Genomic DNA, 23,439 nt, shown 5'->3' on the forward strand with positions numbered 1-23,439 from the left:
AGTGTCAAGGTATCTCAAAGATATTCTTCAAATATTCAGAGTTTAGTGTCCATGTAAGACTTGAAGCTTGTTGGCCTAAAGTATCACGATTGCCACATCTTAATGCAACAATTGTTACCTGTAGCTATTCGTGGAATTTTACCCAAAAATGTTAGACAAACTATAACGCGTTTGTGTGCATTCTTCTCTTCAATTTGTAGCAAAGTCATTGATCCTTTAAAATTAGATGAACTTCAAGCCGAAATTGTTATCATCTTGTGTCAGCTAGAGATGTTTTTCCCTCCATCATTTTTTGACATCATGGTACATTTACTTGTTCATCTGGTGAGAGAAATCAAGTTTTGTGGACCAGTATACTTAAGATGGATGTATCCCATTGAACGTTATATGAAGATTTTGAAAGGGTATGTGAAAAATCAATATCGTCCAGAAGCTTCAATGATCGAAAGATATATTGCTGAAGAAAGTGTCGAGTTTTGTTCAGATTACATGGCAAAAGCAAAAATGATAGGAGTTCCTCACAGATCATGGTTGAACAGGTGTTCTATAAGTAACAACATCTGAGGTGTGAGTGTGGTAACCAAAGATCGCGAAGAGTTGATGCAAGCACACCTATACATATTGAACAACACAAATGAGGTAATGCCTTACTTATCTGCACACAAAGTTATTATGAAAGAGAACAATCCAAGACAATCAGAGAAATGGCATTTGATGGAGCATAATAGAACATTCATGCCTTAGTTTAAATCTGAGGTTTTGAAAGATTCACAATGCTCTGAGACTTTGATGTGGTTAGCAAATGGGTTGAAATTTGATGTCATCTGTTGTACAGGTTATGAAATCAATAATTGCACATTCTATACAAAGTCTCTGGATGATAAAAGCACAGTACAAAATAGTGGAGTCAGTCTTGAAGCTGAGTCGCTACAATTTTCTACATCTAAAGATCAAAATCTCGTAGTAGGATCAATGACATACTATGGTGTAATACAAGAGATATGGGAGGTTGATTATATCATGTTTACTATTCCACTGTTCAAATGCAAGTGGATTGACAATAAGAGTGGTGTCAAAATAGATGAATCAGGAATGACTCTAGTGAATTTTCGAAAGGTGGATTATCGAGACGAGCCATTTATCATGGCACAACAAGCATCTCAGGTTTTCTATGTTAAAGATCTTGCGTCTGAACATTGGTTTGTCGCTCTTCATGGAAAAAAACATATTGATCCTAATGAAGAGAATATGAGTGATCTTAATATTTTTGTCACCCACCCGTTTAGAAGAACGATAAATGTTGATGAAATCCATCTAGTTGATGATGTACATGCAATTCGAGAAGATCACAATGAAGGAATATACATATGACCAATCAATAACTTTATGTATGAATTTTATGTTCTTGTTAAAATTTAGGTGTTCTGTTAAATAATGTTTTATATATTATTTTATATGTTGCTTATTAATGTTTTTTTACGTTTTCATTTCACAGATACATGGCTGAACATTATACTTCATCAGAGGATGAAGCACCTACTAAGAGACCCACCAGAGGAGCCACTAGGTTGAGAGAGCTCTTAATTAGAAGAGCTAAAGGTCAGAAAACACATGTTGATATTAACTTCGACACTGGTGAGCGTAGTGGTCGTTCTGGGGACATCTTCAAAAGCTATTTAGGAATGTTGGCACGAGAGAGAATATCAATCCTTACGCCATCTTTTGATCATGTCACTGAAGTTGATCGGGAAATGATATGGCAAGATTTATTGGTAACTAATGTTAATGTTATTAACGTTATACTTTGATTTTGTTGATAATATGATAAATATTGTTGATGACATTTTCTATATTGCAGCTAACATTTGATATTCCAAATGTGTCGACGCTAAAACAAAAATGTTTGTCATCGGTGGCTGAGAAATTTCATGGTTTTAAGACCAAGTTGACGTCTAGGTATGTCTTTGGACATAAAAAGAATGAAAATCCATTGTTGAAATACACTTGGATTGATGAAGACAGGTTCTTGAGCTTCGGACATCTGAGGGATGACAGGTATGTTTATTTGAAATCATCAATAGCACAATCGATAATTATGCAAAATTTTAACTAATTCATAAAGTGGGTTTTATATGTTACAAGTAAAGAGAAAAAAGGCTCAAAGCATAAGTGCTCAAAATAAAAACCCGCACATATTATCTCGTGGTGGGTATAGAAAACTTGAAGAGAAGATAATGACAAAAAAGAAAAAATCTAGGCCCCTACCTTCTGAGGGTGAAGATACTGAGCCTCCTTCACCACCATCATGTCATCAAAAGTGGAAGTTAGCCCGTTTACGCTTATCGGGCAACTACACTTTTGAATCTGCATGAGAAATCTCTGAGAAAATTGTAAGATACAATTCTTATCTAAATAGCTCGTTCATGTTTTATATTGTACTTTTTCTTATAAATTCTCTTGTTACATTGTAGGATTCGTTGGTTGAGCAGACCTCCCAAGGAGGATTCATTCCAAAAGGTCGTCATGACATACTTGCTGCTGCAATTGGACGACCTGAGCACCCTGGACGTGTGCGTGGTGCTGGATCAGAAGTCGGCATACGCCAATTTTTTGATTCCTCCTCTCATCAGTCTTCATGCAGTCATGGTGCTGATTATGAACAAAGAATGAAGGAAATGATCACGGAGCAGGTGAGAGAAGAACTTATACGCCAATTTGAACATTATGGCATTCGTTCGCCAGTGGATCATCCGCCAGAACTAGACCCATTTGTGCCTCCCACGGGTAAATTTGTTTTCTGTAAGTTATGAATTGAATAAATGATATTTAATAAAGTAATTGAATAACATTAATAAATCATTGACTCTAACAGGTAGAAGCGGAAAAGGGAGTTGTTCAGCTCCACCCGGGGATGACATGGATGACACTCATCCATGTCAGCTATATATTTGGGATGGTACAGAGAAGACACTAGTGGCTCGTGGAAAAGTATTTGAGGCTGCCACAGTTCTTCATGGCATGAAGTTATCAGAGGATGAGGTTAAGGTCACGGTAGAGGAGGTTCTCATGCCGTTTGCTTTAGTTCCTATGCCAACAGATGAGGTGTATACTGTGGCACAGGCATTCCAGTGTTTCCTCGCCTGGCCTAGAGATTTGGTTGTTACTAACCCCTCGGTACAAACTCTTAAACCCACAAATATACTACATTTTCAAGTTTACATGTTTCTTATATTCAAACTTAAATTATATTCCATTTTAACTGAAATTGCATCAATATAGGAAAAACCTCAATCAAAGAAGATTCTTCTTTCTTTGGACGATCCTCTTGGTGCATTGCTCCAACTTGCAGAAATCATAGTTGATAAGCCGATGCAGGTTCCTTGGGATGCTAACATTTTTGGGAGAGATCTTGACATCCCACTTTACTTGCATTCCCAAGATGCCTTGGAGCTTGCACGAGGACAAGAGGAACTCAATATTACCATTATTCAGTTATGGATGATGTAAGTCTTTTAGTCATTATATATAGTTATTTGATATATTTATCTATTTACTTATATCAAATCAATTTTTGGTTTAGGTATCTGTCTGGTGTCACTGAAACTATGGGGCTGAATGATCTATATGGGTTTATAGACCCCCAACTCACTCATGAAGGCAACAAGTTTGATGACATCCAAGCATATGTGACCAAATGCTTTCAACGCGGAAAAGAAATTTATTTTGTCCCTTATGTTGCTGGGTAAGTCATTTTTGTTAACTTATGAATATAATCAATCATTTTAATGCATAACAATGAATTTATTTTCTTATCAGGCGTCATTGGCAGTTACTTGTGGTTTCCCTAAGGGAGAACCTTGCTGTGTGGTTTTGCTCTTTGCATCGCCCTCCCCCCAACCATCTTAGACAAGTGATAGATTGGTAAGAACCTCAATATCAATCTTATGAATATGACATGTTATATAAAAATATCCTAACTTATTCTCTATATCATAGTTCAATTGTTGCACATAACATGTTGCTAGGGAGATCAACGACTAAGGCAAAATGTCTTGTATGGTGTTCTCTCCAGGTTTGATATTTCTATCGATATCTTTATATTTGTTTGCTTGATTTTCTTCCTTAATTAAATGTAATATTGTTGATATAATGTAGTGTAATAGACAAATCGGCTCATATGAGTGCGGTTACTATATAATGCAATGGATGACAACCATTGTGCGTGCTCGTATTATAACAAATTGGGAAATGGTAATATATATTTGAATTAAAATGAATACTTTGCAATATTTCCTTTTTATATACTAACTTAACTTAATCTATTATTTTGTAGACATTCAAGAGTCCTAACGCAATCCCCGCAAAGTCCATAAAGTTTGGTAGGATAGCATGTGCCAAATATATAATTGAAATGTACAATACTATTGATTAGGACATGTATCTTGATTGTAAATGATTTGTAATTGTCTTTTAAATGAATTTGAATTGTGGATGTGTTATAAAATATTCTGTTTTGGTCTATTTTGGTTTGTGCTAGGTGTTGAACAAAATTTACAGGTTTAAATGTGGAAATAACACCAAAACAGAAACTACATTAAAAAAAACACCATATTAGGCTTCGGTTCATACCAGAACCGAAGCAAAAAGGACACATATGGCCTCGAGTGAACCAAAACCGAGGCCAAAAGGGGATCGAATTTTAAAAAAAAATTGAAAATAAATAGCACATATGGCCTCGGGTGGAATCAAAACCGAAGCAAAAAGCACACATATGGCCTCGGGTGAACCAAAACCGAGGCCAAAAGGGGATCGAATTTTAAAAAAAAATTGAAAATAAATAGCACATGTGGCCTTGGGTGGAACCAAAACCGAAGCAAAAAGCCAGGCTCTATGGCCTCGGGTGCCTTTGAACCTAGGCAGAAGAGGGCTCTATGGCTTCGGTTCTCAACCGAGGCCAAAAGCTATCCTCTTTTGGCCTCATCCCAATATACTTCGGTTCAAAAACCAGTGCAGAATATTAAAAACAACCTCTGCTAAAACCCCTTCCTGCACTGGTGTCGTTTTGACAACTCTAACTATAGTGACCAAATGGTCATATATATCAATATTGGTATTTAAATGATAATTGGGGTGCAGAAGAAATATTGGGATGGGGTGCAGGAAGAAAAAGAAAACCCTTTTTCCTACGAGGTTTTAACTACAGTCCATTTGACAAAGAGAGTATCTTGAAATAATTATTATAGTGATTTTCCATTACTTATTACTTTTTTATATTTCATGTTTAATTATCTTAAAGTCAATAATAATATTTGAGTTGCTTGTAACCAACCATTAACTATTATCATTTATGTTACATTCCTAACAAAAACAGAACTATCTTATCTGATGAAAATGTATAAAGAAGTCATTTTAGTTTATTCTCTTTTAATTTTTTTATTTATTTTATACTATTAGTTATATTTTAAAATACAATCCCCTTAATTATCCAAATCTTAAGTTATTAGGCAATTCAAATTACTTTTTTTTTTCTAAATTTCTTAACCATTATAACAAAACAATTTACTTTATAACGAAGAGTTTAAAGATGTCTAATTACGATTAATATAATTGTACCATTAATTTCAATTATATGATATTTTTAAGTGCTAACTTTAAAAGCCTTTTCTGCTGTGAAAGAACTAATAAAAGATATCCATCTCATGCAAATATTAAATTTTAAAAAATTATAATTAAATACAAATTTAAAAGAAAAATAATTATGATTTAAATTCCTTATATATTTTAGAACTTTCAACTTTTTTGATAAATTGTTGTAGTCGATTTAGTATTCAATAAATTTGATTTAATTTTTTCAACCAGAGTTCCTGCAATTAATTCCGTTAACTTGGTGATATAATTATTAACTATATATTTATTATATTGATATGTCACTTGTTTAATTGTCATTATATGTCATTTTATTATTTTAAAATTGTAAATATAATTTATAATTTTATAATTATATGATCCTATATTTTTTATAATTTTAATATTTTAATTTAAAATTATATAATCACAAAATTATGATTTTGTGAAATATAAAATTATGATATATTTTTAAATTTAATACAAATAATAAAACCATAATTTTATAATTATGCAATTTTAAATTAAAATAAAAACTATAATAGCATGATTTTTTTTCTCTTAGAAATAAATAAAAATATAATTGTTAAATAAATATATTATTTGAGAAAGTTTATATTAATTTTATGATGTAAAAAGTAATGTATGAATTTTATTGAAACATTTATTAATCACATGATATTGTCATACATTAAGACTTTTATTTTAACCAAAAATTTTAATTTTTGATTTATGTACTACCACGAGTTTCTTATAACTACTATCCAAATTAAATATATATTTTAAAAATCGTTGTTTTTTGGAAATATTATTTAAAAGCTTAAACATGATAATTATATTTTTTTCATACGTCGGATAAAATAAAAATTTTCTTGGAAACTAACATTCTCTTAAAATATATATTTACTTGTAAGTATTTGCTTTAATAGAGTTCAATTTTCAATATTAAAAAAATGTAAAACCCAACTTACGAATTGTTCTTATTAAGTAATCCAATAAAATTCAATAAAGTGTTTATCCTGAGATAGAAGTTTATAAGAATTTATCAAAAATAAAATTGTTATGATTTTATAAAATACAAAATTATAATTTATTTTCAATTTTTATTCAAATAATAAAATCATAATTTTATAATTATACAATTTTGAATTAAAATAATAAAAATATAAAATTTTATAATTATAAAATTATAAAATTATAAAATTATAAAATTATAAAATTATAAAATTATAAAATTATAAAATTATAAAATTATAAAATTATAAAATTATAAAATTATAAAATTATAAAATTATAAAATTATAAAATTATAAAATTATAAAATTATAAAATTATAAAATTATAAAATTATAAAATTATAAAATTATAAAATTATAAAATTATAAAATTATAAAATTATAAAATTATAAAATTATAAAATTATAAAATTATAAAATTATAAAATTATAAAATTATAAAATTATAAAATTATAAAATTATAAAATTATAAAATTATAAAATTATAAAATTATAAAATTATAAAATTATAAAATTATAAAATTATAAAATTATAAAATTATAAAATTATAAAATTATAAAATTATAAAATTATAAAATTATAAAATTATAAAATTATAAAATTATAAAATTATAAAATTATAAAATTATAAAATTATAAAATTATAAAATTATAAAATTATAAAATTATAAAATTATAAAATTATAAAATTATAAAATTATAAAATTATAAAATTATAAAATTATAAAATTATAAAATTATAAAATTATAAAATTATAAAATTATAAAATTATAAAATTATAAAATTATAAAATTATAAAATTATAAAATTATAAAATTATAAAATTATAAAATTATAAAATTATAAAATTATAAAATTATAAAATTATAAAATTATAAAATTATAAAATTATAAAATTATAAAATTATAAAATTATAAAATTATAAAATTATAAAATTATAAAATTATAAAATTATAAAATTATAAAATTATAAAATTATAAAATTATAAAATTATAAAATTATAAAATTATAAAATTATAAAATTATAAAATTATAAAATTATAAAATTATAAAATTATAAAATTATAAAATTATAAAATTATAAAATTATAAAATTATAAAATTATAAAATTATAAAATTATAAAATTATAAAATTATAAAATTATAAAATTATAAAATTATAAAATTATAAAATTATAAAATTATAAAATTATAAAATTATAAAATTATAAAATTATAAAATTATAAAATTATAAAATTATAAAATTATAAAATTATAAAATTATAAAATTATAAAATTATAAAATTATAAAATTATAAAATTATAAAATTATAAAATTATAAAATTATAAAATTATAAAATTATAAAATTATAAAATTATAAAATTATAAAATTTTAAAATTTTAAAATTTTAAAATTATAAAATTATAAAATTATAAAATTATAAAATTATAAAATTATAAAATAATAAAATGGAATGTGGTGACAAGTGAGCAAGTGACGTGACAAAATAATAATTATTTCAAACTCTTAAAAAGCCACATCATCCCATTATCAGAAAAAATTAACAGTGTAAACTCAATTACAAAAGTTAAATTTATTGAGTATTCAATAGACCACAAATTATTTTTTCATGAACTTAATTAAAAAATTTTAAATTTATTATGGACTTAAAATATAATTAAATAAAAATAAATTGGAAAGTTACCTATTGCTCTTTATCCTCTAAAGTGTATTCTTTTCACATATATTTTTTTTTCTCTATAGAGGAGTCAAATCCCTATTTTAGTGAGCAAATTCTGATAGGTATAATAGCGTCTGATCTCATGTAACAATAATGTAAAATTACTTTCCAACTCTAATTTTAGCTTGTATACAATCTGATTTAATTTTTGTTTCTTATTTTTTTTATCCTGAGTGTTGAACTATCAGATTTCTCCAAACATGCCTTATATCCTATTATTCAAAAATAAGAAAGAAACTTATAAACCTGTAGTTTTAGTTAAAGGAAAAATCTCTTTATTTTGTGGTGGTTGTACATTTCTAATTTCTTGACATTGACCAGGACTCTGCACAAGGTCATATGATTGCAGGTTTTCCAGCATTCATAATCCAGTAAAAAAAAAATTAACTTAGTATTTTTTTAACCTTTAAATGTGTAGAAAAAAAAAAAACAGAAGGAATTAGGGGTAAATATTGTTCTTGTATTCTTTCTGATAAGAGAATCCGGTTCCAATGTGAACATTAGGAGAAAGTCAAAGTAGGAAAGAACTTATCTTAGCGGGGATAGACACACACAACCAAGTCGCTGTTTGTGACACCAATCTTCTATAGTCATTAAGTCAAGTCTTCTCCCTACTGGGTCTCTCCAATAGAGCACAAACAAAAGAAAAAAAATTGGTTTTTATAGATCTTTACGGAGTGCTAATCTTCACCTTGTAAACTATTGTTTCTTGGAAGTGAAGAGTTATGGAGAGTGAAAACAGTTGCTCTACGCAGAAGCAGAAGCTTGAAGTATCTGATATCCTCAGTAAATCTGTTATGGTCTATTTAAGAAACCTCAATTTCATCATCTTCACCTTTCTCACTTCTCTTCCTCTCTTCTGTATCATGGTTTACTTTGAAATTTACCTCCAAGAAATTCTGGTGGAAACCTTCAATATTTTTAACCTATCATATGGTCACTTGCCTCTCTATGACATAGATCTTATCAGCAGATTCAACAAGGATTATTTCCTGAAGCTGATTTTTGTTGGTTTCATTTACATGGTGCCTCTCTATGTCTCAGAGTTTGTCTCTGCAGCTGTTACGGTAGATTTGGCTTCAAAGCTGCATTCAAGAGAGAAGAAAATGACTCTGAAGGAGATGTTTGAGACACCCTTTGACCTATCAAGATTGAGAGCCTCATTTGTCACTTCTATCTATGTTCTCTTCTTGACAACTACTCACCAGCTTGGATTACTGTGGATAGTCCTAAATTATCATGTTTTCTTGAAAGGCACGAGTTTTTACGTGTTGCTCGCAGTAATTTGCAGCATGGCATTTGCAAAGGTCTTAAGGATGTACTTGGAGGGGAGTGCTATGTGGAACATGAGCCTTGTGATCTCGGTGTTGGAGGGTATATATGGTGTTGATGCGTTAGCTGTTTCAGCATATTTCAGCAGAGGCAATCACAGGAGGGGGCTCTTTCTGATGTTGATTTTCTTTGCTTGGGGTCATCTTGTGAGGCTTTCATGCTACCATATTGGAGGCTATGAGCAAGGGAATGCAATTTTTGTACAAGTTGGCTTGTCTTGCATGGTGAATCAGCTGAAATGGGTGGCTTGCATGATCTATTTTCATGATTGCAAGGAGAGGAAATTGGAAAAGAAAACTGATGAGGAATCAGGTAAGGATGTTAAGAATGGTCCGTGAATGAGAAGTGGTGGTTATGAAAAAATAAAGGTGTCGATTTGAGTTCAGAATTAGGATTAAAATAGGCATAGCTAGCTGGTTATGCAGTCTTTTATAACAATTAGTCAATAAATTTTATGTTCTACTGTACAAGGCCTGTATGTTTTCAATCAGTAATTATAACAAGGTTTTCTATTCCATAGTGATTAGTCAGTTACGAAATAAGATATATTTCAGCATCTTGTTAGTGCTTCCCTGTGAAAGTATGGAGTATCGAGAAGAAACTAGCATTGTTCCATCAAAAGCAAGTTTTTTTATGTGTGCACTAACATTACAGGAGCCAATTCCTGAAGGGTACGTAATTTACCAGAACCCCACATTCCCATTTTCCCTCATCATCATCTTGAACGGAAAAAAAACTGAAAGTAAGCATAGATTTATGATATTCTAAGAAGAAAGGTTACATCAGGGTTGAAAGTAGCAAAGCACCCTTGTTATTTTTGTCTATGCTGCAGTGTTTCTGTGCTTCCAAAGAAAAGGTTGTAAACTTTAGACATCAAATTGATAGTGATCAGTATTCAAAATTGATTTAATCATGCCAATGGATTGGTCCCCTCTCCAACTTATTAATACGAATATAGAGATAGATCATAAAACATGTAGATTTTGGTTTGATGATGATAATTGCCATCACTTTTAAACTCCATTTAGGATTTGCCCAGACTTTCAATCACATTGCTAATTTTAATCAATCAGAGTAATCCACTCAGCTGATTTTTCGTACTAATAGAACCAACCACGCCAAATGTATTCAAGACACAAGGAACAATAATTTGCATTAAACAAAATTTTTCTTAACAGATAGTAATAGTTCCACATTGTGAAATGTGTTTATGAGGAAAGTTAATGACAACTGAATCCATCAACTCTATCATTATCACCCAAAACTCATTTCCATAAATAAACCTTACTCTTCAATGCCAAATTCAACCTGACTTATTTCATGGCTCATTGATAGAATGGACCAATGTTGGACTTCTACAACAGCCAAGTAAGCTCTTTCAAAGCTTTTTAAAATCTTCTAATTTGCTTTAGGACCAATCTTTCTCTTTGCAAATGATGGCAAACAGAAAGCTGCTGTATGAATCTGGAATTAAAGGCAAAGATGGATACTTGGATGATAAGAACTAGCAGTTCAGGAAAGAGAGGAAAGAATACAAAATCTCAAACGGAAGGTGGTTGGGGCAACATACCTCAGAGTTGTAAAACTTCAGTGGTCTAGCTGACTTCTGAAACTCATTTTCATCTAAGGGATTCACTGGATGCTTGAAATCAACAGGTGGTCCCTCAGTTGAGCAAAGCATAAAACCAATCATCCCACTGAAATGAAAAAAAAAATATAACATAAAATGGATAATCATATACTTTACTTTCTCCATCCCTATACAAATAACCTGAAAATACAAACCTTGGATATGTAGGTACAGTAGTCCAAGCATAGTTAATAGATCCTTTGAAAATCTGGCGACAATTTGCCACGATGTCCTCAATTATATCCATATGAAGCCATATGCTTTCTGCCTGAGTAGACACAACTCCTCCTGGACGAAGAGCCTTTGCAACCGACGCGAAGAAGGGCTTTTCAAATAGCTCCTGAGCAGGACCTTGAGGATGCCAAATGTAACATCCCTTTATCAAACAGTTTTATTTTTATTATCACATAGAAGAGCAGGAAAAATAATATGGTATACCAATAGGGTCGGATGAATCTACTATAACGGCATCATACGTTCCTTCTGGAACATTTTTCAGAAACGCAACTCCTAGACCATTGTTAGAAAATCCATCATTAGATAATTTCTTCAAGAAGAATAAAATATTTAAAAAAAAAAAAATAGAATAGTTTATCATACCATCACCAACAGTAAGTGTCACACGAGGATCCTCATACCCTACAGCAACATCAGGGAAATATTGTTTGGAGACCTGCACGACTTAAATTAGATACTAAGCATATACTGCTACTTGAAATCTTTGAGCACTAGACTAGTCTTTTTGGCCAACTTAAAAAAATTGAACAACTATAACTAATTTTCTTAAGTGTAAGAACTTGTCAGAATTATGTCAGAGATCCAAAAATATATTTTTTGAATTGGACACTTTAGCGATACACGTCCTACACGTGTCAATATTGGATACGTGTTGGATACAGAGACTCATCATTTAAGAAGCTATAACTATATTACTTCCCTTCGGTAAAATCTCATTCAAACCAAGAAAATTTAGATAGAGAAGTAACTGTGTGCAAGTGACATAATAGCCTGCAACATATTTTAGCTTTGGTCAGAGACTGGAAAGAAGATTGTAAAATTTGGTGTGCCTTACATCAACAACCATACTGTCAATTTCACAAATGTCTATCTTTTCAACTGAAGAATGGCGTGCTATTTCTCGGAGGACCCCTCCATCACCTCCTCCGATAACCAAAACCTAAACATGAAAAATACGAGGATAGTAAGTATACAAGTTTGACGAGTAAACATTCAATTTCGACATATAACAAAAGCAAGTAATACCTTTTTTGGGTTTGGAATAGAGCAAAGAGGAAGGTGAGTGATCATTTCTTGGTAGGCACATTCGTCCCTTTCTGTTAACTGGATTACTCCATCCAAAACAAGAACCTTGCCATATGTTGACGACTGCAAAAGACATCACAGCAGTGCATTGAAAAAGGTAGTAACGTGAAAAAGGGGAAATTGTAAAGTAACTTCATAATTTACTGGAGCCTCATGTACCTGGAAGACCATGATATTCTGGTAATCAGACTTTCCTTGAAACAAAATTTTTTCCACCTTCAAGGAGTGAGCCTCTCCTGCAGCAAAAGCACAACCATACTTAATTCTTGAGTATTATTACAGAAGGAAAAACCAACTATTCTGAAATCAGAGAAAAACAGATTACTGTGTGCTTATATTTCTAGGATTTTGGCAACGCATTCTTTTTAGAAAAAGTTAATGTCATAAGTTGTACTAAAAAATATCATTCGTGGCACATGAAAAGTTATTAGAATTACTACCTTTGTTACTATCTCTCCCTATCACATTACTAAATCTGATACTCCTCTTAGTTGTAAAATTTAATGTACAAATTACATTTCTCTAAAAAAAATAAGAAGATTCGTTTTCTTTTACAAGGTAGGCATGCACTTTACTGGCAGAAATAGGTATGATAACAATTGCATCTTAGTCATTTAAAAGTTTTGACTCCTCAAGTACGTAGAAGAGAAGTTGGGACAGATCAAAGAACTGAGAAAGTTTAATCCCAAAAATTAATATAGGTGATGCATGATTAAAACGAGAAGAAGAGTCTTAAGGACAGAGATTAGTTCTTTTATGTGATTGCATACAGTATCTGCTTATTCAAATTTCTAAAGTATTTGTTTTTTATCGTTCCTTTTTCAATATACATATCCGTTTATGCAAAAAACCATGCATCGAATAAAAGAACTAGAATAAATACTTTTTGTACGAATCTAGCATTTTTAAAGCAAGAGATGCCCTTAGAAAAACTAGCACAAAATTAAAGGGTTGATTGGAGCAACTGGTATTGTAATAAAATTAATGCAAATGCATATAATATTAATAAGCAATGAAATTGCTAAAATCATCTCCATTGATTGATGCTTATGAAACTTTAGTCCTTCTAAAGTGCATGCTCACTTTAAAGGTATTAATTCCTTTTAATACACAACAATCATTTACGCTTTTTGAAAACAAATACCGGAAGATCTTACAGGATGAAAATTGAGTGGAGAAAGTCCCAAAGAGGCAACACCATAGATAATTGCCACTCAACTTCTAAGGGGACTTCATTCCAATACATTTAAAAGTGAGATTTATTATATTCCCATAAATTTCATATTAGCTCGCTGATGATCAACTTTTAGTCTTAAAATATCGCCAGAACATCCAGCAGAATTGACTCAGCGCCACTGTTAGCTGATCTACCAAATGTTCAGATGTCAAAATAAAAAAACAAAAACCAGAATTAAACAAATCATGCCAGCATATAAGGTGTAAAAAGAAAGGTATATAAAGAATCAATTATGAATAAAAACCACAGAAAAGTTCCATTGTTCCACGAGAGAAAGTGTAAGAATATTGAAACATAGAGATATTTACACACTTGCTCGTTCTGCGGTACATGACAAGGAGCTATTAAGTAACATTGCCATCGTAAACAAGAGTAAAAACAGAAACACAACCCATCAGACGACTAAATTGGATAGAAATCCAGAAAATACGTCTCAACCGTAAAAGTGAAATCCAAATCTCTTCGCACAGAGACAAACCCATTAGAGAAGGAACCCATAAAAAAAATTTGATACAATACAATTTCACTTTTTTACACGCACAAACCAACAAGTGAAAAAAAAAAAAGGAAAAAATTCATTCCCCAGTGACGAAACGCAAGGAAAAGGCACAACTTTTAGAAGAAACAAACAAAAGGGTATGGTAAAAAGAGAACTAACCAGGCCACATTGAACTGATTTCAGAGAACCAGCCAGGAATCACCGACGATAAACCATTACCCTGTGGGTCTTTGCCACCCTCCGTATCCATGGAAACAGAGACCCCATTTTCTTCATCGTCTCTCTGCCTCTTCACCGGGGACTCAACAACGCTCTCATCCGCCATGGCCTAACCCCCTCTCTCTCTCTGTGACACGACAAATTTTGAAGTAGCACTCTGTTTGGCTAATCTTGGCTTCTTGAGATATTATTGGGAAAACGGAATAGCATAAAGCGCAAAGGGAGTGGGCCACGTGGGAATATAGAAAGGAATCTGCTTTTAAGGGGTGTGTTTGAAGAATGGCATGGATTGTTATCGGTGTTTTGAGGGAAGTTTAATAGGTTGCCAAACACTGCCTTAGGATATGCATGTTACGTGTTGTTTCTTGTCAAGTACATTTGAAAGTGATGGGAGTCAAACAATTTGGAATTTTTGATTTCTGCCTTAACTTTGTAATGCTAGGTTCACCATATCTTTGTCTCCCACCTTAGTGCTTATCCTCTCATTTAATACGACAAAAAAATAAATACAAAATACTCTTCTTTTTTACCATTTTGCAATCAATCCAACTTTAACTTTTATGTATGCTCTATGATTTTATTTCACAAAAGTTGTAATTTATAAAATCGAAAACTGTTTTACTTTTATGATGATTTTTTATGGATTTGTTGAAACAAAAAGAATATAATGTGTTTGTTTTGCCATGTTCTTCGTAAATTGTTTAGAAATTGACTTATATTAAAAATAATGGAAACTGACTTAATCTAATGGCATTTATCACTTTATTGTAGGAACGAAAATTACTATAGTATACAAGCAATATTTAGTTATTCGAAAATATTTAAATATTAGGTTAAATTACTTTTTTATCTCTTTATTTGTCATGAAATTTCAGTTTGTTCGTCAAGTTTTTTTGTTTTAATTTGGTTCTCATTTTCTTAAAAATAACTCAATTTGGTCATCATCGTTAACTTTGACCAGACGGTGTTAAAATCAACATTAGGTGTTAATTTATGGTTTTTTTGAATTTTTTTAATTTTTTACACGTGTCACTTTACAGTTGTGCCATGTGTCAAAAATTAACAATTTTGACACGTGGTACAACAATGAAGTGACACGCGTAAAAAATTAAAAAAAAAAAAATTTAAAAATTAAAAAGAATTTAAAACATTAAAAAAAACAGAAATTGACACGTGACGTTGACTAACAGTCTGATCAAACTAACAGTGAAGACCAAATTGAGTCATTTTTAAAAAAATAAAAACTAAATTAAGATAATGAAAAACTTGAAGATCAAACTAAAATTTTATCACAGATAAAGAGAAAAAAAAGTGATTTAACCTAAATATTATAATAAAATAAACTCAGCTTGTCTAAAAATGTTAGAGTAAACTTTAGATTGGGTACAAAAGATAGTCAATTTAGTTTAGTAAAAAGAGATTATACATGTAGTATTTTTTAATCTTTTATTTATTTAAGGTGGTGATTTTTTAAAATAACAACTTTAATTATTAAAGATTATTTTTTAGAAACTGAATACTGAATTGCTGCACATTTATCATTTTAGGGTTTAGATATTAAAAGTAAAAGAAAAAGGCTGAAGTGACTAAAACACTTTATGCAGAGTTGTGTACTCCTGTTCTTTTTATCAGAAATCAAATTAATGTTTACTTTTAAAAAAAATAGAATAATTCTGTCGTTGTGAAATCAAGAGTTGTTTTTATGGGTATAGAAATATTTTCCGCTTTAAAGAATAATAGGTATCGGATATGATGTTATGATCATTCCACCCTGTATGCTCTTGATGACTTGATTTGACTGGGTGGGTTAAATTTATGGGTGATGAGCCGGTCCGTAAATTCACCAAAACGAAATTAATGAATTAAAGGTAGTTCGGTTCACTTCTGATTTGTGGTTCGTTTTTAATTTTTTTTAACTTTTTAAATTAAAAATAATATTTTTTTATATTATATTTTTGTAAAAATATAATTATGCAATATTATTTAATTTAAATTATTAATTTTTATAAATTAAATTTTAATTATGAATTATAATAAAATAATTTAATATATAAATATAATAATTATTTTTATTTATCCAATTAAAAATATTAACTAATTAATTAATTAAAAACTTAAAAAAATATTCATATGATTAAATATATTTTAAATATTTATTTATATATATATATATATATATATAAATTTTATAAATAAATTTGAAAGAAAAATAGTGGACCAACTCATTACGGATTGTATTTCCTAACTTGACAGTAATGAATCAGTTCAACACAACTCATCTATAGTAAATTAAGGTGAGGACAGATCAAAATAGGTTGGACAGACAATTTTGACACCCTAATTAAATTTTGTATGTTTTTTTTAAAATATTCTAAAGTTAATAAATATACTTTTAAATTTGTAATCTTAATTTATGGGTAAGTATGTTTAAGGTTCCGTCAAGTAAATAATAAATAAATATATATTATACAATGGATCTAAATGTCTCTTCATCAATTCATAAACAAAATTGATATTTTTAAACTTCTTTTCACTTTGAGCACAGAGAATATATTTTCAGCACAAAGAATAACTATGGAAAGAACGGCTTGACTGATGTATCGACAGAAAAAAAATACCAAGCAATTTAAACAGCGTGATAGAAAATTTTTATAAAAAAGTTTATTTGTATATAAGTACATTTTTATTTAGGTAAATTAAAAGTACTTCAAATTATATAATCTATAAGGAAATATAAAATTTATGAATCTAAATTCAAAGTTAAAAAAAAATTAAAAACATAAGGGCATTTTTTAATTTATTCACTGTTCGTTTATTATATTACAGTTTAAATTAACATAAATTAAGCCAAAGAAATTAAGATAAAAAAATCATTTGAGTAGTGTTTAACTATTAGTTAATCATATCCATTAAAATAGTAATAATAAATTTTTATACAACCACTTTAAGAAATCTGGAGTACTTTAAATTAACTTTGATTATCATTTGAAAACTTATGTTAAGTTTCAAATCAATAATTGAAATCTTTTTCAACCATCATTTAAAGATTATCAAAGACATGCACTTTTCTTATAGATTATTATTTTTAATAAAGGAACAAATTATGATTCTTCTATAATGAAGAAAAGAACAAAAGTATCAAATCGTAAATAAAGTGATTCTCCCCTTATTCTTTTCCGTCTAACCAATCAGTGATGGAGTCAACGTTACTCCTTTCCACCAATATTTCTAACAGTCAAATAGTCCAACTTATTCACTCTACCAGGATTCCTTTATTTTTTCCTAATTACTAGCTTAGTTCTAAATTTGCTTGGAAATTTTTGAGTTGATCTCTATATAGGTTTTCGTTTTAGTTGAGTCTCAAATTTTGTTAAAACACTTTAATCTTTGTTTGTCAAATTTTTAAAAATAACATTAAGATAGTGGTGATGTGACAAAGTGTATTAAATCCATGTCAAAAGTTTTAAATTTGATGTGCAAATGTACTTGTTTATATATCAATTTTTGCTTTTTTATGGAAAATATGATGTTTGTCCTAATGAAGATGATGGTCTACCCTAATGACAAGATAATTTAGCCCACCTTTTTTTCCTCTCTTCATGCACAAATCCCTCTTTCTTTTTCCTCATTACACAAATGACACCAAAGTTAAACAGCCATGGCTTCTTCCTCCCTCAACCACAAAGTCAATGTCGCTTTTGCCCAACCGGAACTATCCTCATGCCATCGGCCATAATCAAAAGCTTTGTTGGCGTCACCAGTGCTCCTCCGTTCTTCTTCTCTTCCATTTTCTTCCATTGGGGTTTTCTCTATTCCTCCCTACCACCATCATCCTTGCTCGTTACAAGGGCTGCCACAGTGTACCCAACCAGAGTCATCAACAACGCCATGACGTCATGACGGAGACACTGCTAGTGATGTTGTTAGGGGTGCCAATTCTCTTCTTCCCCCATTCTTCAATGCAGATTTGCGATTGAAAGTTGTTGTTGGTTCAAATCTCCTTGACGCATCCCCATTGATCCGACCTCCGACGTTTGGATGATAGGAATTGTTATCAACTTAAAAAAAATTAGAGAGTTGTCAAAATAGGTAACCCGACTCAATCCACTACGGATTAATGAGTCAATCCAACCCGGCTCATTTATTGAGCCAAAAAAAAATCAAATCCAACTCGGCCCACCACAAGTTGGTGGATTAAACGGGTTGGCTCACGAACTCACTTAATTAAAAAATACAATTATTTTTTCAGTAAAAATTAAATTATAATTATAATTAAAATCTAAATAAACTTTTATACAATCCAAATACAAACCAAAATCACAAAAATACAAATTATTTACGTGTTGGCTAAAAACAACAACCTAACCTGACACAAATGCAAAGTCCAACTTAATAAAAAAAAATACTTGTGTGACATTTTATTTGCGGGTTGGTGAACCAACCTGACTCACCACGGGTTCAACCCAGGTGAGCCGGGTTCTAGGTGGTTCGGGTTAAAAATCAACCCATATTTAAACTTGTAACAAATTTTCAACCCAACATGATCTGAACCCGTGATGAACTAGGTTGGTTCGCAGGTTCCAACCCATTTTGACAGCTCTAAAAAAATTTCCAATTTCAATCACATTTTTTTAATATTATAATCAACCCAAATTTTCACATCATAAAACATTAGTGTCATGTGTGCATCAACTACCAAATAAGCATGTCTAGTCACGCAATCGATAACAATTTTAACATTGGTAACAAAAAAAGAACTTATTGAAGTGTTTTAACAAAAATTCAGACTCAATTGAATCAAAAATCACCCAACTACGACTACCACCCACTGTAATCATAACCAAACTCACTCACCACAAAGAAGCACCACCAACACCTAAGAAAGACCAACTCAGCAAAACCAAATTCCTAACCATTCCTCACACTACTATTTTGTATTACTTATGAGAAGGGGTATTTTAGGATTTTAAAAGTGTGGGATGCATGAAGAAAATATGGAGGTGTAGAAAGAAATACTCCACATTGGGCTATAACAGACTTCTTTTACCTAGGGTATGATATGGGGGCTTCTCCCTGCACCCCCAAACCTTCTCCTGTACCCCCAATAATTACCTTTTTAACCCTAATCAAAAGTATGAAACAGATTTCAAAATCCGTTTCATAAATTTTCATGTTTTTTTATGAAACACATTTCAGAATCCGTTTCAGAAAACAGAGGGTCAAAATGGTAATTATTGGGAGTACAGGAGAAGGTTTGGGGGTGCAGGGAGAAGCCCCCTATGATATGGGACCGTACAATCCATAAATAAAACTTGTTTTAGTTTCCAATTAGTGTGTATAAGGTTTTTAAACCTACCTTTAATTTGGGGCTTCTTCCTGCACCTCTAATTAGTTCTTCTACACCTCGAAATGTATGCATTGATGTGATGACATTAATGTCCCTACCAACAATAATAGGTGTAGGTGACAATAATTAAAAAATGAGTGAAGTTCCAAATTTTTTAAGTGTGAAATCGTGCACCTCTAATTAAACGGATGTCGACACGTACAACCACAACAAATTTTCATTTAATGAATTTAATGGATGTCAAAATCTGGTTAAGACAAGTGTCGGATGTGCACGTTTAGTTTGTATCTTTTCTTTTGTAATTTTTTTTTCTTAAATGTTTTTATTTATTTATTTATTTTTATTTTAATAATTTAAATTTCTTACCAAATAATGAATTTATTTAAATATTTTATGGTATTTTAAATAATTTAATTGATGTTTTTATTTAGGGTTAAATAATTTTAAAAATAAAATAAAATTAATACCGAATGTCGACATATATATTAACTGGATGTCAACATTGGTTTTTTTCCCAAACTGGTGCAATTTAATTATGTATTTCCTGAAATGGTGCAAATTTTTTTAAAATTCCAGCGAAGGGTAAGTCGTGCCAAGATGGTGCGATTTCAATATGAAGAAGTCGTGCCAAAATGAGGCGATTTTAATTAAAATGAGTTGAAGTCGTGCCAGCATGGAGAGACTTTTGTGTTATGAAGAAGTCGTGCCATATTCAGACGACTTTAATTAACATTTTAAGCAAAGTCGTGCCAATATGGGAAGACTTCAGTATTAAATTGTTAATGAATAAGTCGTCCCATATTGGAGAGACTTCAGTGTTGTATTGATAATGAAGAAGTCGTACCATATTGGGACGACTTTAGTTCGAATAAAAATTAAATATTTTTTAGTCATATTAATTAATTAAATAATAATGCATATAAGTAATTAAAAATTTCATGATGTTTTGGTTTGTTATAATAGGGCATCAAAGTTATCTATGAGAGCCTGTGCCACAAGGAGGTCTTCTTCGGTGTCGTCTAGGTCTTAATTGAGGGCTCTGAACTGGATCGTCATCATCATTATCTTCATGTTGTTGTCTTTGGTTTATATCTTCCACCATTTGTGGCGGCATTGTAGGTCGATAATATTGCTGGAAGGATGTGGGATATGCAGACGGAGGTGTTGACGAAGAAGTTGCAAAGACATTTTGTGTAGGATCAGAAAAAGTGTCTGGTTGTTGAGGAAACATGTTGTATGTGTATGGAACTTGCTGGAATGGAGTATGTGAAGACATTGGTTGTGATGCATCCAAGTATGGTGGAAAAGGAAGTGGTTGAAAACCCGGTTGACCAAACGACTGGTATTGAGGTTGTTGAACATATGAAGAAGACCCAACATGCTGTAAGGAATGTGTGGTGGAGGTTGGGTAGACTCTTGTGGCATATCGTACTGTAATATAAAATTAAAATATTAAGTTAAGATGATAAAAAATTTCAACTAAATTGTTCAAGTGAGGTGACTTACATCATCGTCGGATGATGATTGCAGAGGCGAAATATAACGAATAACATGGTTGATGTACCACTCCATATATGTTGTGGTGTCACGCAAGTGACCATTGCCAGTGAAGTTAATACCCTCAATTAGACGATTATAGCGATCGTTCCACATTGCTATCCATGCGGCATGGTATTGAGGCCAATTTCTTTCTGTTTTACCTCTCATATCTTCTCTGTGAAGCTGATCCAAATTCAAAGGGTTAGTTGGAATATTTTGGCGAAATCCAAATTGTCGCATGACCCGATCAGCCTGATGAAATTCCACGGTTGCAAAACAGATAAGAGGGACTACCGCCCCACAAGGAGATACCATGGTTCCTTATTGACAACAATTGGTCAAGATGGCAACCGCAACATCTTTCCATTAGCCTTTGCTATTGTAGAAGGTGAAACAAAGGAAGCCATGATCTGGTTCTTCCAATTGTTGCGAGAGTATGTCATACCTCAACCAAATGTATGCTTAATCACTGACAGAGGCACATTCATACTCTCAGCACTACATTCTCCAGAAGTTGCTTAGGAAGGAAATGGACTCACATCTGTTTACTACATTCGCCATGTTGCCTCTAATTTCAACAAAAGGTTCAAAAATGCAGAATTGAAGACACAACTACTAAACATGGGTAACTATATTAATTATTTTTCAAATTTTAAATACAATAACTACTTGTTTATATTGCATTATTAATGAAATTGTGACAGGTTATGAAATGAAACAACCCAGAGTTCATGCAAAGATAAATGCTATGAAAGCCGAATTTCAACAAGCAGCTTCTTGGATAGACCAACTACCACTGGAAAAATGGACCCAAGCTTACGATGGGGGGAAAAGATACGGCCACATGACAACAAATTTAGCCGAGTGTATGAACTCTGTTTTGAAGGGAGCAAGATCATTGCCAATTTGTGCTATTGTTAAAAAAATCTTTGAACGAACAAAAAAGTGGTTTGTGGAACGAGGGACAAAGATTGAATGCATGTTACGAGCTGGCCACCAATATCCGGAGGATATATATGCTTTATTAAGAAAAAATGAGCAACAATCTGCTATGTGCCTTGTCCAGAGATATGATCGCCAAAATTCAGTGTTTGATGTGCAGGAGATTTCCACTCCTCAACTTGGACGTCAACCAATGTCATACATTGTTAAGTTATCTGAGTGGTGGTGTGACTGCGGGGAGTTTCAAGCTCTTCACCTACCTTGTACTCATGTAATGGCTATTTGCTCATCCTTCCATTTACAGCCTTCGACATTCGTGGACCCTGTCTATAGTCTCCAAAATATTTTCAAGGCCTATGAGGTGCAATTTCAGCCTGTTCAAAATGAAGATTATTGGTCTACTTATACTGGTCCAAGTTTAATGCCTGACCCTCACATGCGACACAACAAACCAGGAAGACGAACTACAACTCGTATCCACAACGAAATGGACCATTCGTTGCCAAATAAACCAAAGAAATGTTCTTTTTGCAGAAGTATTGGTCATAATAGAAGCAACTGCCCAAATAAATAATGAAATTTTATTTTATGTAACTCTCGTATCTTTGGTTTACCAACTTTGTTGTTCACTTTTATTTTAATATATATCAACTAAAAAATTATTGGATCTTATATATTTGTTATTAAAAAACTCTTTTTTTTTTCTTTTCTTTACTTTTTTATATCTCGGTACAATACAAATTTTAACTTTTTTATTCAATTTAATTTTATCAGAATTCAATATTTTTTTCTCTTTTCAATTTAACTTTTTCTTTCGTTATTCACTTACAACTATGAAGTCGTGCCATTATGACCAGACTTCCTTTATACCGAAAACATTAAAGTCGTGCCCTAATGGCAAGACTTTCTTGAAAACCTAATATTGAAGTCGTGCCATTATGGCAAGACTTTCTTAATAACCCAATATTGAAGTCGTGCCAATATGGCAAGACTTTCTTAA

The 23,439-nt window shown here is 30.8% G+C and overlaps 3 protein-coding genes across 3 annotated transcripts; 2 read left to right on the forward strand and 1 right to left on the reverse strand.

The window, feature by feature from the left end:
- Positions 1 to 8,919: 8,919 nt before the first annotated feature.
- Positions 8,920 to 10,218, forward strand: LOC114177713 (uncharacterized). Its single transcript, XM_028063189.2, has one exon. It carries the CDS (start codon positions 9,097 to 9,099, stop codon positions 10,039 to 10,041), a length of 945 nt encoding a protein of 314 aa, XP_027918990.1. The 5' UTR covers positions 8,920 to 9,096; the 3' UTR covers positions 10,042 to 10,218.
- Positions 10,219 to 10,828: 610 nt separating this feature from the next.
- SPDS1 (spermidine synthase) lies at positions 10,829 to 14,856 on the reverse strand. The gene is made up of 9 exons (XM_028063187.2): positions 14,552 to 14,856; positions 12,816 to 12,892; positions 12,597 to 12,719; positions 12,406 to 12,510; positions 11,934 to 12,006; positions 11,772 to 11,843; positions 11,489 to 11,684; positions 11,274 to 11,400; positions 10,829 to 11,167 (listed from the first exon to the last, which is right to left on the reverse strand). The coding sequence occupies exons 1-9, from the start codon at positions 14,715 to 14,717 to the stop codon at positions 11,102 to 11,104; spliced, it is 1,005 nt and encodes a 334-aa protein (XP_027918988.1). The 5' UTR covers positions 14,718 to 14,856; the 3' UTR covers positions 10,829 to 11,101.
- A 7,262-nt stretch (positions 14,857 to 22,118) lies between these two features.
- LOC146887860 (uncharacterized) lies at positions 22,119 to 23,013 on the forward strand. The gene is made up of 2 exons (XM_085670439.1): positions 22,119 to 22,122; positions 22,202 to 23,013. The coding sequence occupies exons 1-2, from the start codon at positions 22,119 to 22,121 to the stop codon at positions 23,011 to 23,013; spliced, it is 816 nt and encodes a 271-aa protein (XP_085526565.1).
- The last annotated feature ends 426 nt before the right edge of the window (positions 23,014 to 23,439 follow it).

This window comes from Vigna unguiculata, chromosome 3, assembly GCF_037176805.1.
Source record: "Vigna unguiculata cultivar grain cowpea cultivar isolate G323 ecotype 2 chromosome 3, ASM3717680v1, whole genome shotgun sequence".
NCBI lineage: Eukaryota > Viridiplantae > Streptophyta > Magnoliopsida > Fabales > Fabaceae > Vigna > Vigna unguiculata.

Coding starts and splice junctions, on each gene's coding strand:
- LOC114177713 (XM_028063189.2), top strand. CDS start 9,097: ATGGAGAGTGAAAACAGTTGCTCTACGCAGAAGCAGAAGCTTGAAGTA.
- SPDS1 (XM_028063187.2), bottom strand. CDS start 14,717: ATGGCGGATGAGAGCGTTGTTGAGTCCCCGGTGAAGAGGCAGAGAGAC. Junction 12,893..14,551: donor AATCAGTTCAATGTGGCCTG/GTTAGTTCTCTT, acceptor CTTTTGCTGCAG/GAGAGGCTCACTCCTTGAAG. Junction 11,844..11,933: donor GACACTTACTGTTGGTGATG/GTATGATAAACT, acceptor ACAATGGTCTAG/GAGTTGCGTTTCTGAAAAAT.